The sequence below is a fragment of the Scophthalmus maximus genome, chromosome 18, assembly GCF_022379125.1.
Source record: "Scophthalmus maximus strain ysfricsl-2021 chromosome 18, ASM2237912v1, whole genome shotgun sequence".
NCBI classification, from domain to species: domain Eukaryota; kingdom Metazoa; phylum Chordata; class Actinopteri; order Pleuronectiformes; family Scophthalmidae; genus Scophthalmus; species Scophthalmus maximus.
In genome coordinates, this window is record NC_061532.1 from 9,345,001 (window position 1) to 9,363,204 (window position 18,204).

An 18,204-nucleotide genomic window follows, 5' to 3' on the forward strand; every position below is an offset into this window, starting at 1 on the left:
CATATGACCATCCCCAGGCCTCTGATTTAGCGTAGCCACATGACCACTGGTCCAAATAGGAATCTTGTGACCAAAGATATTCTACCCCAGACGAAAAGAGGAGGGGGTGGGGGCATGGAAAAGGAGAGTAAAGAGAGGGTGTGTGTGTGGGGGGGTTAAAATATGTATATCCATTGGTGAAACAGAAAACCAGAGTGGCCCAATGAGTGCTACTGTACCTTATCTGTGATTATGGTATGAGGAAAAGCCTCTTGGAGTAACTCATCACCAACTCTGATGCTGCTTCATCATCAGAAGCAGGATGGTACGTTACGCTAAATGTGACTGACCGAAATAATAGGGAAGGTGTTGGTGTTTATTTGAAATGAATGTGATGCACCAGAAGGAAGTGGCTATAGCAGAAACAACGCTGGCCCTCCGCTGGCCTGCTTCCTCCTGTAGTGCTGCTGTCTGCGTGGTGGTGTAATGAGATTTCATCAGCTTCCAGAGAATTTAGATTGCCCAATAACCTCCGATATTCCTTTTCAATTGCTTTAAAGGTACAAAAGACCTTATTGTTAAAGGGGCAGTAAGCGAGTTTGGAGAAAGCTTGTTCCTCTCTTTGTTGTTGTTGTTTGTATTGTACTGCTCTGGCCGGGCTGTGATCCCTGGACCTCGGGTATAGGAGACCGAAGCGCTTACCACTAGGCCAAAACCCCTGAGTCGTAGTGTAACTCGCTAGCGTGTCTCTTAATGTGTCTGAGAGTGATGTTAACAAACTGCACACAGATTTTTTTGTTTTTGATTTACAGAGCCAGGGCTGAGCAGAAGACCCAGATTTTTTTTGCCACACACAGAACCGACAGCTAAGGAAATAATAGCAGATTTTTACAAAACGTTTATTGCTTTAGAATTGCTAACTGCCCCTATAACTCTGGGTGGCGTATATTTTGCTACCAGGATACTTTTTTTGATCGCAAAGAATTTTATATACATATATATATTCGACGAGCTTGGAGGAGTTCAGATCTTTGTCGCAAAGGGTCAAATGTCAGATTTCCTGTTCCTCCACAAATGCAGAGTCAGATTAGCTGCCTGCACCAACCCCTGGAACGGAACAGACCTAACTGTCATCCCTTTGCTGGCAGGGCTGCGCCGGACTATGGAGAAACACTTGATCCCTGTGTTTGAGTGTATGTAACATCAGTCCGCTTGTCTCCTCTCGCCCTGCTGCCTTGCTCTGCTGCAGAGCTGTACTCTAGTGTTCTGAGTGAAGCAGTGGTGGACTGGGGCAGCATGGGCCCTGGAGAGGAGTGGGCTACCTCAGCCCCACGCGAGGGAGAGCAGGGTAAGACTCGACTCCCTCAGCTGTAAAACACAAATCCACACTGAATCACACAACGCAGAAAGCGGCTGCCGGGCCACTGATCACACAGGTAGTGATGTGGAGGCAAAACACCCAAAGTGACGTTAACTGAAGTCCGGCATGTATAAAAGTTTTTATTCATAAAAATCAGCGTGGCAGCAGCTTTCTGTTGTACGTGATGGAGTGTGGATTCGTCTGCAGTAAACTGAGTAAGGCAGGGATTATACCACTTTCAAAATAAAACAGGAAATGTTCATATTTTTGTTCATTTCTGTGACATTTTCTGTGGGACCTTCATGTGACAAAAGATCAGTGCATTTGATATTTCCTTCCCATTTACTGACAAATGATTTCTCTGTTCACAGATTTCACGTCTGAATTAACATTTGGAATATTTCTCAGCATTTCACCATCATTCAGCTTATTGTTTTGGTTTTTTAAGTCCACAGCTTCACTGCTCGGGTTCACCCGCTGTCCTTAGTGTAAAAGCTCCGATACACTTACTTTACATTACCTGCCCAGCACCAAATATTTAGTTTTTATTGAGCCTGGCAGCTCTCTGTTCTGTTAACAGAAGCGTCCTGCTGTAATCTCACGGGAGTTTAACAAGGTGCAAAATCTGAATCCAATTGAGTCCAAAACACTGTAACTGTTACTTTGCTCAGGTGTGAATGATGGGATGTTTCACCCCTCGAGGGGCGAGGAGGTCTCGATCAAGTCCGGCTCATATGGTGGTACCTTGGCTCCTGAGCTCCAAAATGGGGAGAACCTGACAGAATGGGGTAAAACTTCAGCGCCAAGGGAGGACATGTGGGGCCAGACATCAGTGTCCCACTCTGACGACTGGGCCATGTCCACCACTTGGGATATGCAACTTCTAGACAGCTCAGGTGAAGAGGAACATGGATTAGAGCCTGTAGATTAGACCTCGACTCAGTCTTTCACTTTGGTCGAACATTTACTTCATCTTAACTGACCTCTGTGGCCACACCGAGGCTAAAGTTGCGACCAAGGACAAAAAGGTCGAGTCCGAGCAACCAGGAAGAATTTAACTCTTCAATTTAAGGAAAAAAACACATTGAGAGTACTCTATATGCTGACTTTAAGACCAATTGTCAATTGTCTGGTTTATTATGTGTGGGAGGGTTCCTCTAATATATCCTTATTCTTGGATTGTTAATTGTTGTTGTTGATGTGGTCAGTGACTATAGTGTATTAATCAGGTTTCGGGGGTCCAGTTTTGGCAAAAAGTCATCACCCAATCACCTTATAAAAATAACATAAGTCAACACTTTAACAAATTAGCAAGTATCTATACGAGCAAAATATGTTCTCATTGTCTATTGCAAATATCATTGCAGCACCTTCACAGTCTCTCCTCTCTGAAACTGAAAGCCCCACATCAGAAAAAACTTATCATGGCCTCCTGTTCCCTGAAGGGGAAATGACTGACTTTATTATTGGCTGCGATGGGTTCTGGGTCACGTGGATTCATCTTTGTGGAAGTTGATGTGCTGTACATGTTCAACCAAAGTGAATGTTTCCTTAATATGTAGTTTTGACCCTAAATGACCCTAGGACATGTTTGGCTGCTACAAAATGTGTACACAGGTGAACCCACTGGACGCACACTGGCAGGACATATTGAGATGAAACCGCCGCTCCTCCTGGTATTTCTGAGGTCGTCTCATGGCTGCGTGAACAGGGACAAACACTCCGTCCGATTTCTCAGTGCACTTAGAAATGAAAAGCCTCCATCTGAGCCACGGGGGTTAAAAAAAATCTTGATTGTCCTGCTGCTGTGCGATGTAGGAAGAAATAGCTCCCTGACCATAGAAGGGTCTGACTTGTACCGGTGCACGCTGTGCTTGAGCTTAGTGCTGTACGCTGCACTTGTGTGAACTGTGTGTCTTTGTTGCATGTGGTGCTGCTGCGTCCCCTTTAACCTTAGATTTCTTTTAGAAGTGAAGACACACTACTACAGTCGGTCTTTACTAATCTCACTCTGTCCTCTCGTGTCTTATAATGCGGCCATATCAAGAGAGAGGACACCTCGCAGCAGGTACAGTGATAGTTCATTTCCTCATTTCACAATGATGCTTTCCTTTTTGTCTGGAGTTACAGTTTACATGCAAAACAGGTCCACTACAGATAGGCTGACATGATGACCTACATGTTTTTGCGTTTCTCGGGTTGTGTGTGCACAGTCGTTCTGTTGTTGCCTGTTACTGAGTGGTGCCCCTTTTTGCCCTGATTTGCCATTTCACAAATATCCCAAGGCGGAAACGGCCTCCATGTGTAAACCTCTTGTTATCGTTTTATTTTTCTGTCTTTTCTAACTGTTGGTTATTTTTTTGTTCTGTGTTGTGTTTTTTTGCTTGTCTGTTTGATCATTGTGCAGTCGCTATCTCTAAAGCAGTGCTTCATATGTCAGCAGGTTAATTTGTCAAATCTCCCCGTGACTTTAGACTGTGGTGGAAACGCAGGTCTGCAGGAACCCTTGTAATTCCTTGAAAAAACTTCTTGGGACTTAAAGTTCCGAGAATTTTTGGTCGAAACATGACTAACGTCTGGCCGTGTCCGTTCCATTAATCTCTATAACCCGTTGTGTTTCTGCTGCATCATGCCGTAGATAAGAGTCAGTCAGCTGAGGCATACCAGCTTCACTGCTTTGCCTTGATGCAGTTCAGTTTCATTCCCAGAGACACTCAAAATGTATTTTTTCCCTTGAAAATTATTGGTTTAGTGAAGGATCAGCATCTAAACAGTCAGTGGGTGTGGCAGTGTAATTGTGTGTTTTCTCCTGAGTTGTAAGTACAGTGGTTCAGTCGTATAAAAATGTGTTTCTGTAAGAGGCAGAAACAGACAATAACCCTTAAGACTGTTTTGTAAATCTTTGAAACAAAGCGCTTTGGTCATAAAACTGTCTCTGGGACTTTCTGCTGCTCACAACGTTGAAATTATTTATTATATCTCGTTTGGATTAGATCCGATTTTGTGCCTATCATTTCCTTAACCCTCATGCTCCACGTGCAAACAAACTCGGGTTCAACACAATGTCTTTCATTTTGGTTTAATACCTCAAATTTCCTTCCTATAAATGCCACGTGACATCTGAAAGCATCTTGGGTTTTTGTTTGTTTGTGTGTAGTTGGTGTTGTACCATATGTGTGCGGCAGTCTGTAGTGTCAACCAGTGGGGTTAAAGGAAGTTAATCCATATCAGTTAATCCAGATTAGGGCCCTACAGGCTGCAGCCAACAGATTACATAACATGTCAAACAGACAGACAGACAGACAGAGAGTTAAGTGACAGACCCAACACTGACAAGATAAAACGGAAAAAAAACACAGACACAAACAGACTGGAAATACAGGCAGGTGAAGGTGAAGTGGGAGGAAGAAGGCGGAAAAAGCTCTTCCTTCAGAAATGCAAAAACAAACCATCCTGTTAGTTCTTGAGTATTTACTTCAGCCCATCTGCAGGAGAGAGGAAAAATAAAGTTGATGCTTTATTGTAGAAATGGTCGATCACGTCTCTCTTTCTGCGGACATCAAATCTATATCAAATATGTATCAATATCTTCAATGAGACCACTGTCTTTTAAAAAAAAAAAAGGTGTATTTTTCATTCACAGATCTTCCCTCCTCTTTCTTTTCTCTCTGTATGTGAGTCTCACTTCACCGTTTCGCACCTCGATCTACTGACATTTAACCCCGTGTGAATTATTTCCTGCAGGTTTTCTGGATTCGGAACCACTGAAGGAGTCTGATGAAGATTTCGTGTCCGAGGTCAACTTGAACAACTGCATCATGACAGACGAGGAGAGAGAAGAGGCTCAGCAAGAATTGGACAAAGTATGAAAAAAACACAATTTGTTCGTACAAAGACTGTAAGAGGACCAGCGTTGGCTAAATAACCGTTTTGTGTTTCTGTGTGTTTGTAGCTGGAAGAGGAGATCAACACACTGAGGCAGGTTTTGTCGTCCAAAGAGAAGCAGCACGCAGACCTCAAACAGAAACTGGGCATCACTCCGCTGAGCGAGCTCAGGACCAACTTCAGCAGAGGCTGGCACGACATGCAGACCTCCACAGCGTGAGTTCATGTGTGTATGTGCGCCAGAAAGAGAGAGAGAGTCTGCGGGTTGAGGTGAACGAGAGAAGGCGTACGTTTGTTTTGAGTGTGTGGCAATTGCAGTAAAAAGCAGCAGCTCGCGGCAGGAAGGCTTTGCTGTTTGCCGTCAAATGCCCTTTACAGGACGCGCACACAAAGAAAGTAAACATTAACACCAAGAACAGGTTTCAACAGCCAGTGCGGCAGAAAATCATCACCTATACTGAGAGTCTTTTGACGACACAGATATCATTGAACTCAATTAGAAAGACATAATCATCTGCTTCTAACAGCGGCACAGCGTGTGTGTGATTTCTTATCATTGTTGTGTTCACATACAGCCATCACCAATCTGATTAAAACCACATCAAACGGTGCCAAAGGCGACTGCTGACCTCGCAGCACAATTTGATTAACATGTGCCCTCCGGTCTTTGCACTGGAGAAGATAATCATGTATTTTGTTGTGTGCCTTCTTCTTTGCCCCGTCGAGTGAATGCCAATTGCCTATAGAGCAGGAGAACACTTGATGGTTACCTGCATTTTCATTTTCAAACCAAATAGAGCAACAGTTTAGTGAACAGTCTCACTTTTTAATGATAAATTCAAGACAAATTGTGATGAACTGTATCTTATCAACAATGCATATTTTAGGACTTGTTTAAAAGAGTCACCACGTTTCAGTCTTTTTGTCATGGATGGAAATAATCTAATGTCCCGATGTTCAGATGGTCGGTGCAGAGCTTTTATTCAGTTCCCTACAGACGAGAGCAAGAGGATAGTCTCCGCAGGCCCCACGCTTCTTATCCAGTTACGCATGAACCCGAAGATCACTTTACACACACGGCCTCTGTTCTCATCTATAATGAACCAGCGTGACCACAGGAGTGTGAAGATGCCGGGAGATGCACACAGAGACGTCTGGTTAAAGTTGCAATTCGCAATACAGATGTAAACAAAGGAGGGTCCCTGCCCGGCATGACCCACGTTTAAAAGACGAGATGTGAAAACGTGAAATCACCTCAAACTAAAAGAATTGATTAGTGATACAGGGCGACAAAGTGATGTGGATGTGTCATTTGCACAGAATTAACTGGTGGGTGCACCTTTGTACTTTAAGTGTGATTTAGCGAAAAGGGTGTTGCTGTTTCCTTTGATGTGGATGATGATTAATAAGAATACGCTCATCCTGCTTTGCCTATAACCCGATTGCACATTAATTTGGATGGTTGAATTTATCGAATCTGCACCCTGGGGGGAAAAAAACCCATCACTGTAGGTTTGTGTTTGTTAACTTTGTACACATCTGTGCACATGTGTATGTGAACGCTGTATTCATATGAGCACAAGTGTGAGCTCGGTGTGTAAATGTGTGAAAAAGTAGTGACATATTTATGTGTGTTTGTGTCAGTTACAAGAAGACATCAGAGACACTGTCCACTGCAGGACAGAAGACCTCCGCCGCCTTCAGCACCCTCGGCACCGCCATCACCAGGAGGTTTGGAGACATGAGGTACAGAATATTACACATTTCATTAATATTCTGCTGCAACATCCTATGTGTCCTTGTCTCTTTTGAACATCACATGACCCTTCACATGAGTCTTGCGCAGCCCCGCCTGTTTGCATTTGCTCATTGCAAAAGGTTTATCATCAACTCATTTGAACAAACCAACCCAATCCACCCATCCACCACTGATTATATCCACTCCTGCACGGACGTTTTTTCATTCGTGCTGTCCGACTCCGGGGTTTGACTCTTGCTCTGTCTCAGTTCAGAGGAGGCTGAGATTATGTAAAACCACATTAAGCTGCTTTCTGAAGCTGAAGGACTAAAAGCAAAGTCTGTCTCCCTCCAGTCACTTTAGTTCTCCAGCTGTCTCTCCCTCTGACGCTCGATGTCGCACACACTGTTGAGACAGTGACGGTAGAAACAAAGTGAAAGCGTGTCAGAGCAAAGTTATGCATTGTTGTGTATTGTTTTGCGTGGAATATAAAGAGAATTTATGTGTGACAGCAAGAGAAAGCTGCGTGCGTGCGTGCGTGCGTGCGTGCGTGCGTGCGTGCGTGCGTGCGTGCGTGCGTGCGTGCGTGCGTGCGTGCGTGCGTGCGTGCGTGCGTGTTTCCAGTGTGTGCAGGACAAAAGCTTTCGTAGGTCAGAGAACGGAGCTGATTGGGGAAACAGGCAACATGTTAACAAGTGAATACCGACTCATTTAGTCAGAAAGAGCGTTCTTTGTATTACTGTGATGTTTGACAATGATGTGTGATTACTTTAAATGTTTTTCAAGGCTGCAGAGACTATGAGATGGGTTGATGGTGTTTATATTTTCAGTGCTTTTGTTAATTCTCGGTGAACTACAGGTTATTGTCTTTATTCGGGACATGAATCACAGAAAAGAAACAATGCATTATCTTTGGTGTATTCCAGCATGGTTGGTCTAGAGTTACTGTTCCCGCGGAGGTAGGTCTGTGTGTCTGTATATAGGTTTGGTATATAAAGTATGCACATACATGTTAGCATGTTTGAAGCATGTTCTTGCATGTAATTGTGTCCCATTTTCAAACTGAGGGTCTCCTCACATGAATTCCCAGAGAACACAAAACACCAGTTTGCTCATGTACTTTTATTTTTATCGACGTTGCATCCTGTCATGAATAATTCACTAGAATCCTTCCCTTTATATGTGTGCAGCAAAAATACCTTATACACATTGTATGTCTAATATACAAAAGAATAAATAAATTCCAAACCATATAGGCAAAAGTGAATACCATTTTCAAGAATATAGGAGTTATCTAACTCATAATTCTGGAGAAGTGAGAGTCCTTCAGTTCATTTTCATATAAATATTTATATTTCTTATTTACTCATCCCTGACTAATCAAATTCTGGTGTTTCTCACATTAAATCAACCATAAAATTAAATATTTGTAATTTTTTGTACAGTTAATTTTCTTCTTTTCCATCTTTATGGTTTGGTGTTTCTGTGCCACCATTGCTAATTCTGTGTGATTTAATTGCAACAACAAACTCTTTATTCCTATCTATTTTGTGTGTGTGTGTGTGTGTGTGTGTGTGTGTGTGTGTGTGTGTGTGTGTGTGTGTGTGTGTGTGTGTGTGTGTGTGTGTGTGTGTGTGTGTGTGTGTGTGTGTGTGTGTGTGTGTGTGTGTGTGTGTGTGTGTGTGTGTGTGAGTGAGAGAGAGAAAACAGATAGTTGGTTTGTGTACAATCTCAGGTAATATTCAGTAATTGGTTTACGGTTTTCTTCAAATTTGAATAATTTTTTAAAAAATTTCATAGTGTTTAACATCAGTAGAGCATTTTTATTATATTACCACTTATCTCTACAACCGAGACAAAGTTATGTTCTCTTTGATAGGGAAATTGGTGGTATTAATAACCTGAATAAAGTGAATTAAAATGCTGTCAAGGCTTTTTAAAGTATCTTAAAATGTTTTCCATCTTCCTCCAATGCTGCCCAAAGGTCCAACTCTATAGGGTAAGAGTCACATACAGTAGCTGATCGTGTCACATTAGTTCTTCCTAACAAATGTCTCCTAGGCAACGGCCTTAACTCAATAGATCTCTGAGGGGTTGGTAGAGTTTGGACTCGGACAGTTAGTCAGCTGAGTCCTGTTGAGTGAATGCTGCTGCCATGCTGGACTGCAGCGCTCAGTCAGGTGCTCGTCTTGGCATAGAAGCAGATCTAATAGATTTTGGTTCCATGATAAAGCCTAAATAAATTGTCTCGATGAATCATGTGATGGAGGTGTCATGAACTTTTTGGCGCTCCACTATAGGTGAAAGAAAATATAGCCTGAGACTGATTTTATTTTTTAACAATTAATTATTTTATTGATTCTATTGCTGCGACTGGTGAAGACAGACTAACTAAATCAATTGTGATTTGCAGCCTTTTATGATATAGTACCATAGATGTAATATCCTTTTGTCTGTGTCGAGGTTGGAGCTGTTACCTACTATATCCCTCCACCAGTAGAACAACCAGTTTCCCTGTAAAACCAGTTCAGAGCCCTCGGCCGAGGGACAATTACAAACAATGCTTTCTCTCTTGTTTAGTGTGGACCAGTCCAACTCTGTTTTTCTGTGAGTGTGCGTGTGCGTGCGTGCGTGCGTGTGTGTGTGTGTGTGTGCGCCCTGTGCTAATGATTAACTCCTCTCTCCCCATGCTCTCTGGGAACAGCTACTCTATCAGACACTCTATGAGCATGCCCACCATGAGGTAACCAGTGTTTGATTGTTTACTTTGAGTGTGTGTGTGTGTGTGTCATTTTATGTTTTCTATATTCTTATGGCATATTTGTATGGGGGGCTTGACAATTTTACTCAATAAGGGTTTATTTCAAATAATTAGGTTATAAACTTAATTTCATTATGGAAATAATATATAGCCGATAATTTAATATTGATTTCACCTATATATATTTTTTATGAAAGTGACTTCTAATATAATAAATTATGCTTTCTTTTTTTCTTTTGTCTTCACAGAAACTCTCCCAGCTTCAAGACTTTTGAGGAGAAAGTTGAGACTACAGTGTCTACAATCAAGGTAAGTGTGTGTGTGTGTGGGGGGGGGTGCGTGCGTGTGTTGTTCTCACTCCAAGCCATTTAAAAATGTTTAATGAATATTTTTAAATCATCAATTCATTATTTCTTAACCACCCAGAGCAACATTTGCAGAAAACATTTGAGTTCTCAAATCAGAGCATGTCTGAGAGCAGATCCATGGGAAACGTCTGAGAATACAGAAGGAACATCTCTGGAGAATTCACAGCGGGCGAGTGGGCGTGTTGATGACTGTAAACAATATCACTACTTTCTGCAGTGGAGTTATCGTCATGTCCTGCCTCCTGCTGCTGCGGCTCCACCCACAGAATGATACAGAGATATTCCTGTCGGTGTGACTCGGACAATCTCCTGCTGCCTGCATCATATGAGAGAGGCGATCTATGGAAAATGTCCTGATCCAATTTTCCTGACATTTTCCAGAGTTCATGTCTGGAAAAACTGGTCCTCTTACACACGCCTTGCAAAAGTCTGACAGTGTGGGTCTTTGTGTTTTTTGAGTGTCTGAGGTTTTTCTGCATTTCCTTTTTTTATTCTGTTTTCTAATCCCAGACAAAGGTTGGTGGTACAGGGCCCGGAGGCAGCTTTGAAGAAGTCCTCTCCTCCGCAGCGAACGCCAGCTCTCAGGACACGCCCACTAACAACTTGACGAACAGCTCTGAGAGGCAGTGTTAGAGCGTCATCCACACCACGAGGGTGGGACCTAAAACCAGGAGCTCTGTCACTGCTATGTCACAGCACTTTGTTTGTACATCTACTAAAAGCTCTGACTGAAATGTTACACAATACCTTTATTTTATCGCAAGTGTTAAGATGCTTGTTAAAAGTCTCCTAACACTAGGACGTAACTAAAGCCTAAAATCTTAAAAGCACCACAGATGTCGATCAGCTGAGGTCGAAGGGGAGAAGCAGAAGACATAGTTACAACATGATGACGTGAAATGAGGATGAGCAGTTTCCACGGCGGGTCCAGGAGGCAGAAAGGACCAAAATCCAGTGGCCAGAAAAAGTATGTGAACTGATGTGATACGTTCTTCATCTAAGTCGTGAGTATCGAATGAACATAATGTGCTTCATCTAAAAACATTTTTTGTCTCAATTGAAAACACCCAATAAACATTCACCGTGCATGAGGAAAAAGTAAGTGAACCCTCGGATTCAATAACAGGTGGAAGGAGATTTACTGTCAGACAGCCTCTCACACATACAGTAATCTTGTAATATATACTGATAAGATTGCTGATTCGTTTCATGTCATGAAGCTTGACGCTGCACAAAACTGAGTGCCCACCTAAAGAAAGAGTATCCACAGAACTCAATCATTGTATTTGCATTACATATTATATATGCATTTGTAGACAGTTTGTGCGACTGTTGACGGATGAACATCTAAACTCTTTGAGATGACCAGTTTCACTAACTCCTGACTGTGGTCACCTAATGTCGATGTCAGCAGCCTGTCATCTGCTTTTTCCAGCCTGCACTATGAATGTGCTTTGTGTTATGAGTTGATTTAAATGAAAATCGGATGATGTTTTAAGACAATTTTCCCGTACTTTGCCTCTGTGTATTTCTTCTGTCACTGAGCGCCGTGTGGTTAGGTTTATGTCTTTACCTCGTCAGTGAAAAATCCGTCAGGTTTTGAAGTCTTACAAAGATCTGAATTCAGTTTCCTTTTCTTCTTCTTCAAAAAAGGTATTAAATCAATTTTGTTTCTTGTTTGGTCCGCCTATCATTCCAAAGCTCATTCACTGTTTTTTCCGACCAAAATAAATCAACAAATATTTATAGTTTTGGGCTAAAACTAGCAAAGTTTTGACATTTTTGCTAGAAAATTAATTGATCCTCCAAATAGTTTCTTTTCGCTTCAATGGGCTATTCAATTCATCAGATAATCATTGCATTAAAGGAATGTATCGTTTTTTTTATTTGACCACTCTGCTGCTCGTCCAGGTCACATGATTTAAAATATTAATTTCAATTTTAAAAATTGCAAACGGACCTTGCCTAAGTCTGTTTAAAAAAATGTCAGGTGACTGTAAAAAAAACATTTGCTGGGGCCTGTTTGAATGCTGGATCATAATAATGACACGTATTTCTAGACTGTTCACTCACACTACATGTAGTAATACAATACAGGGCAAACAAGTCTATAGGAAGCAATGAAATGAGATGAATCTTTCATGTACAGTCAAATATGGACAAAGCACCTTTTGCTCATGAATACATGTAATGATGAAGTACAGTTTTTTTTTTTTTGTCATGATATCCACTAAAAAAATAATCTGGGTAATCACTGGAGGATATCTGATGCTGGATATAGAATGAAAAACAAACACAGTTGTACACAAACCTTTGCTCGACAAACATCTGGGGATATTCCTTGTGAAAAATAAAGATCCTTTTAACTCAGAGTCGGCAGAGAATGTTTTACAGTAGCACGTTTGAGCAAAACTGAACCGGAAATTATCCAGATAACTCGAAAAAAGCTGAAAGTTTATTTTCTGTGTCACTTGCTGCTGACTCAGGATTAGGGCTGGGCGATATGGCTGAAAACTATCACGATATAAGTGTTTCATATCGGTCGATATCGATAATTATTGATAATTTTTATGACCCAAGAAACACGAGCCAACGAGATGGCGCAACCAAACGTGATACATGATTGGCTATTAGGCGTGTCACTCCATACATTGCTAGGTACCAGAGGACGAGTGCCGGTGTAGCTAGACTCTTTGCTCCGGTTTCTTCCATCGAGGAAAGAAATTATCTAAACGTTCTATCGAACACATTTTTCATATTGATATTGATTGTGTCTATCGCGATACATATCGCTATCGTTTTATCGCCCAGCCCTACTCAGGATAGAAAATCTGAGTCATACTATACATAGTGTCACACTGTAACGGCTGCACACACACACACGCACACGCACACGCACACACACGCTGTAAGACAATCCTTGTCTGTAATGTGTCCCTGAAACCCTGCACACATTGTTACTTTGATGTGGCCCTACTAGCTCACTGCTGATTTCTAACCTTGTTTTGCAGAACTAACCTGCTAAACCCTGGCATTAATTTTAACCTATATACTATGAGAAGGTTGGCTCCACCAAAGATAAAATCAAATGTGATTGTGTTTATGCTGCCTGTCATTTTATCATACCATCTGTCATGTGTTAAAGATTTGACTTGTCCAACTTTTAAAGAACTGAAAGATTTTATTTGCTTCAAGACAAGGTCGTCAGGTTTGACCTTGGCAGACAACTGAGGTGATTTATGTCATCATTATATGAATAAATGACGGTTCACATTTTACATTTGAACATTAACGATGGATTTGAAATCAAACTGTACTTGTCATCCTTTTAAAGTTCTTTTTTACAAAAGCTTTTACTAAAACTAAAACCCAAAGACATAAACTGTGACATTCAAATATAATAAAATTGTGTTTGACATATTCCACTGTATTCATACAATTAATTGCGCACTGTTATGAATAACTGTTTGTATGGCTGATGTATCGAAATTAAAGATCATTTAAACCAAACAAAACATCAAGTGTGACAGTTTTAATAAAAAAAACACAGAACTGTGACTGAACCTGCTGATTATGATACTGTACTTTCCATGACAGCATAGATTTTACTCTGCAGCAGTGAACTCAACATCAAAAGTCACTCGACAGACACACAGACGTAAAAGAGAAGGATAAACTGTAGATGACAATTGAAATTCTTCAAATTCAGTTTCCCACTTGCGATTATGTACAGTGTCTGGTCATGTGACTCAGTTGTGTATGCTTGTACGCATGTTCTGAGTCCAGTGTCTCTGTCCCTCCAATAAGGAGGATCTTGTGTTTGTGTGTTACAGTCAGGGTGTGTGTGAAGTGTGTGTCTGTGCAGATACTACATCGGCGGTCTGCAAGTCCCCAGGACTCCTTGTGCCATCAGTTGTGGCCATGTGACGGCCTCTCTCTTTATTCAGAGAGCTGACGAGTCGGAGCACGTCCGGGTGGTCGAAACGACCTGAGAACGAAGGAAAAAATTTAAACTGGAATTATGTAAAAATGTAATTGAAGGCAACTTGCAAAATCTGAGAAATATCAATTTTCATTTTCCTGATTAGTGTGTGGACAAAAACACACGTGACTTGACGACCCAGTAAATCCAACTATATCATTCAGGAACAAAGGTTTGAATTTCCCATGACGATGGATTGTTGACTGTTTCAACGATCGAATAACTGTTGCCTAATGGCAGAAGCACGACAGAGCGCAGACTCACCGTCGGTGGAGTCAAAGAACTCCTGAAGCCTCCCGGGCGTTCCTTCCAACTCTTCGTACTCGTGAGCCTGCAGGATCATCTCCAGCAGGTCAAACTGCTTTACCAGCCTGGCCTCTGCACTGCTCTGACTTTCGTATTCCTGCAAATCAGACAATTGTGCTTGGTTATAAAAGGGGACATGAATAAGAAGCACAAACAGTATCCGTTATCTGCTGAGCAGGTTCGACTATTTACCTCCCACAGCGCATAAATCTCCTGTTTGAGGCCCTCCGGCAGAAGAGCTGTTAGATGTCTCATCGCTTCCTTAAAGAGATTTGAGGAGATTCCATTTTTTTTAAAAGCCAAACAAAGCAATGGCTGTTTTTTATTGATCCTCATTGTTCATTTGTAAAACATAATGTGGTCACACCCGATCAGGTTAACAACAAACGAGTGACTTTAACAGACTATTTTTGTGTCCAGATCTAACGCGAACGCTGCTGGTCACTTGCCTCTTCTCTCCTGTGTTTCTCTGCTTTACTGATGTTGTCTGGTGGTGCGATATCTCCCACAATACACTCCGCCATGTCGTGCACCAAAGCCAGCTTTATACACCTGAACACAGACAGATTGATTTGAGGAGTTGTTTGTAGATGTTAATAATAAATGGGACACATCAGCGGACGTCAGTAGTCAGTAGATAATAACTGACTTCATTATGCAGTGAACTTCTCTTTCCTCTGTGTGTGTGTGTGTGTGTGTGTGTCTGTGTGTGTGTGTCTGTGTGTGTTGTGTGTCCGTGTCCCACCTGTCCTTGTCCACCGCGGGGTCAGTGATGGTCAGAGACATCATGGCCATGCGGTACATGTGGTCTGACACACTCTCTGGTTTCTTCACGTCCCTGTACACCCAGCCGGTCCGCGGAACTCTCTGCAGGTAACATCACCCACAACACACAATCAGTCATCAGTTGCAAAAAAATGTATCAATAAATAAAAGAGAGAGGGAGAGGAAAACATTTGCCCTAAAATATATTTCTCACAACTTATTCCGCCACCTTAGTGAGTCTGAATTCACTGCTCAAAATCCTTGACACATTTTATTGTTTTTTGGTTCAGGTGTTGCTCTGTTGATCATACAAAAATAAAAGACCTTTGAAAAGGCTCTAGAAACAGATGGCCTGCATGTTGTACACCAAACGGTAAATAATAATAATCAAGATGAATCATCAATGGACATATGTGTTGGTTGCAGCTACAAGGAGACGCCGCATCTGCAAGGGGGAAAAGTAAAATTCAAATAAACATTTTCAATTTATCTCAATGCACTCATCCATTAAATGTCAAATAAATCATTTACAATTTTAACAGTAGCACTATTCTTATTAATGGCACATATGGCTCAGATTTTGATCGAGAAACCAGGATGATATGTGTTAGTATGTTATGTGTCAATTCGTCACAGCAAAACAGTTTGAAAGAAAACTTGAGTCTCAATACAATCAGTCCCAGATCCAGAGAATCAAGCTTGAATCAGTCAGGGTTTGTTTCTGGGGAGAGATAAAATCACCAGAAAGGCAGCTGTGTTTTGGGGAAACGTCTTACTTTGAGTTGTCCGATAAGATTCATGAATTTCAGCATGTTGCTCATGCCGGCTGTTGTCTCCATGGGGGCCGCCATTGCTGTCTGCCGTAGTATGTAGTAGTCAACGTTGCCGCTAGATGGCGGCAAAACAACCAAATGAACCTGAATGAGACGCGATAGTGGCACTAAAATATCCCGGTAAGTTTATTTATTTGTTTGTTTTTTATGTGTACGTAGATAGAATAAGTCACTCTAGATTATTCAAGCCTCACTGTGGAGAAGACATTTTAATTTATTTACAAAAAGTATTCAAGTACGGGAAAAGATATATAGATGGCAGTAGTGGGCCCAGCGACATAAGAGCGCCAAGGGAAGCCACGAAGAAGAACCGCCTCGACAGGAAGTGAGGGAAGCGGGAGATTAGAAAACGTAAACAAACCACTCGCTTCTGGCGTTAACGTCTGTTTCACGAAGGAAAAATGTTGAACAAGGCTCCAAAACTGAAAAATACTATTAGGACGAAAGCGAAGGGTGACATAAACGTGAGGCCGGCGTCTGAGGCGATGGTAGGAAACCAACGACGTGGATCGATACGAACTGTTCGCATTTGTTTGTGGCTAACGTTGCTAAAGCTAGCCACCGTTAGCCAACTTTTAATAACAAGCGTATGTCTCCCCGTGTTCTCAGATTGAGCTGCTGACGCTGGTGTTCCTGAGCAGCCTGGCGGAGGAGGCGAAGGCCAACGCGTTTGAAGAGAAGTCTGCAACGATCAGAGCTCAGCACGTCAGAGCCGTCGCCAAGGTTTGTGGAAAGACGACTCACATGTTCCCTCTGCGTCTTACTTGTGTTGACATTATTCTAAAATGTCATCTCAATAGAGCCGTGGATTGCTGATTATAAAAAATTTAACTTCACTTAGAAAAATCTATGGCGAGGGCTGCAGCTAATATTAGTAAACAATTATCACTGCAAGCTGCTCTGTAAAAAAAATACCCAGATCATTTTTGTGGGGTCTATTAAACATCCGAATATTAAGACCGCACGACCTTAGGAGATGTCTTCAGATGCTCATTTTGTCCTTTCAGTTTTCCAAAACCTCAAATTTGAGTTTTCTAAATCTGAAGATGAAAAAAAATCTCTAGATTCAGTTTCCTTTTGCAGGAGAAGAGGGACATGTTTGCGTTTTAAGAGCTTAAACTAATGACATTGTGCATTTTTGTGTGATTCATAGTTGTTTCATTACTGATGATTTTCTGATGCCTTTAAATTGCAGCTGACTTATACACAGCACCAGTTACACGTTTTGGAAAGCTTGTAGATGTAGGTGTTGTAGATGTTTTTTCTTTGGTTGAACTTGTTTTATTGGCAGAATTCAAGTGCCAGGAGCAGCCCGACATAATGTTCATTTTTCAGCTGATTTTTGCTCTTGTAGTTTATCAAACACTTTTCAGTAAGATATTTTCTCAGACAGTGTTAAGTGAGCCACTGTGCTCAATACCAACTATATCAACTATCAAAATCTTTATGAAAGGCTTCAGTAATTAGCCGGTTTCTTATGTTGTTATTAGAGTCTGATGAAGACCAGCTAATTATTATGAATGAACTTGGACTTAACTTGGAAAAAATTACAGCATAGTGTCTGAGATGCTTTATTAAAATAATCAAGATCTCTTCCTTCTTTTCAATTCAAATAAAACTCTTAGCATTTTGTCATTTCACTTCACACACATCTACCACATTTTTAATAGTTCAATTTTTATGAAATATATTCCTCATGTCCTCTTACACACTTAAATGCATAACTAGCTATTTATTTTTTTTAACCTGATCTCTTCCTGGTTTGTCTTTGTATTATTGGACAGATTCAGCACCTAGTACTTATGTCAATGTCTCCTATTGTACTGAAGCTGTAGCGTTGTCCCTCAGTTTTGCGTTGCTTTGAATAAAAGCAAAATTAGTTAATTTATAATGAAATGTGGTAGAAAGTTTTGCCTAATGTTGGAGATCATATTTCACTTCTTGAACATTTTCATCCGGAAGTAGATTTACAGAATGTTTTCCTTTCTTTTTTAGAAAATGCTGAAAAAAGCAAGAGGATGACGAAAGTGAACTACATTGTCATGGACAGCAGCAATATGTTTTTAGATATATTTTTGGTGTTTTTTAAATTATGTTTCTTGCACAAGCAAATGTCCTGTATCTATTTTCCTGTCATATTTTTTTTTGCTTTAATAAATTCTGGTGAATCTTACAATGCATCATATGTTACACATCTCAGACCCACAACTTGAAATGCTAAACATAA

The 18,204-nt window shown here is 41.2% G+C and overlaps 3 protein-coding genes across 12 annotated transcripts in view; 2 read left to right on the forward strand and 1 right to left on the reverse strand.

The window, feature by feature from the left end:
* The window catches only part of tpd52l1 (tpd52 like 1), a 13,170-nt gene extending 1,402 nt beyond the window's left edge, over positions 1-11,768 (forward strand). Inside the window, exons 2-11 of one of the 10 annotated variants that reach the window (XM_035616854.2) lie at positions 1,229-1,327; positions 2,011-2,235; positions 3,387-3,407; positions 5,084-5,202; positions 5,292-5,440; positions 6,869-6,970; positions 7,889-7,921; positions 9,667-9,705; positions 9,972-10,032; positions 10,602-11,768. In XM_035616854.2, coding sequence (XP_035472747.1) covers positions 1,229-1,327; positions 2,011-2,235; positions 3,387-3,407; positions 5,084-5,202; positions 5,292-5,440; positions 6,869-6,970; positions 7,889-7,921; positions 9,667-9,705; positions 9,972-10,032; positions 10,602-10,724 — 971 coding nt within the window. In that variant the 3' untranslated portion in view covers positions 10,725-11,768. Of the gene's footprint in view, positions 1-1,127; positions 1,328-2,010; positions 2,236-3,386; positions 3,408-5,083; positions 5,203-5,291; positions 5,441-6,868; positions 6,971-7,888; positions 7,922-9,666; positions 9,706-9,971; positions 10,033-10,601 lie in introns of all 10 variants that reach the window. The other 9 variants (XM_047328430.1, XM_035616856.2, XM_047328429.1 and 6 more) reach the window with 9 other exon arrangements.
* Positions 11,769-13,608: 1,840 nt separating this feature from the next.
* hddc2 (HD domain containing 2) lies at positions 13,609-16,075 on the reverse strand. The gene is made up of 6 exons (XM_035616866.2): positions 15,921-16,075; positions 15,125-15,246; positions 14,829-14,931; positions 14,572-14,640; positions 14,338-14,476; positions 13,609-14,079 (listed from the first exon to the last, which is right to left on the reverse strand). Exons 1-6 carry the CDS (start codon positions 15,993-15,995, stop codon positions 13,925-13,927), a joined length of 663 nt encoding a protein of 220 aa, XP_035472759.2. The 5' UTR covers positions 15,996-16,075; the 3' UTR covers positions 13,609-13,924.
* A 204-nt stretch (positions 16,076-16,279) lies between these two features.
* cenpw (centromere protein W) lies at positions 16,280-18,150 on the forward strand. The gene is made up of 3 exons (XM_035616869.2): positions 16,280-16,465; positions 16,587-16,700; positions 17,973-18,150. Exons 1-3 carry the CDS (start codon positions 16,379-16,381, stop codon positions 17,997-17,999), a joined length of 228 nt encoding a protein of 75 aa, XP_035472762.1. The 5' UTR covers positions 16,280-16,378; the 3' UTR covers positions 18,000-18,150.
* Positions 18,151-18,204: the final 54 nt, after the last annotated feature.

Coding starts and splice junctions, on each gene's coding strand:
- hddc2 (XM_035616866.2), bottom strand. CDS start 15,995: ATGGCGGCCCCCATGGAGACAACAGCCGGCATGAGCAACATGCTGAAA. Junction 15,247..15,920: donor ATCTTATCGGACAACTCAAA/GTAAGACGTTTC, acceptor TGTTACCTGCAG/AGAGTTCCGCGGACCGGCTG. Junction 14,080..14,337: donor GTTCTTTGACTCCACCGACG/GTGAGTCTGCGC, acceptor CTTCGTTCTCAG/GTCGTTTCGACCACCCGGAC.
- cenpw (XM_035616869.2), top strand. CDS start 16,379: ATGTTGAACAAGGCTCCAAAACTGAAAAATACTATTAGGACGAAAGCG. Junction 16,466..16,586: donor GGCCGGCGTCTGAGGCGATG/GTAGGAAACCAA, acceptor CCGTGTTCTCAG/ATTGAGCTGCTGACGCTGGT. Junction 16,701..17,972: donor ACGTCAGAGCCGTCGCCAAG/GTTTGTGGAAAG, acceptor TTTCTTTTTTAG/AAAATGCTGAAAAAAGCAAG.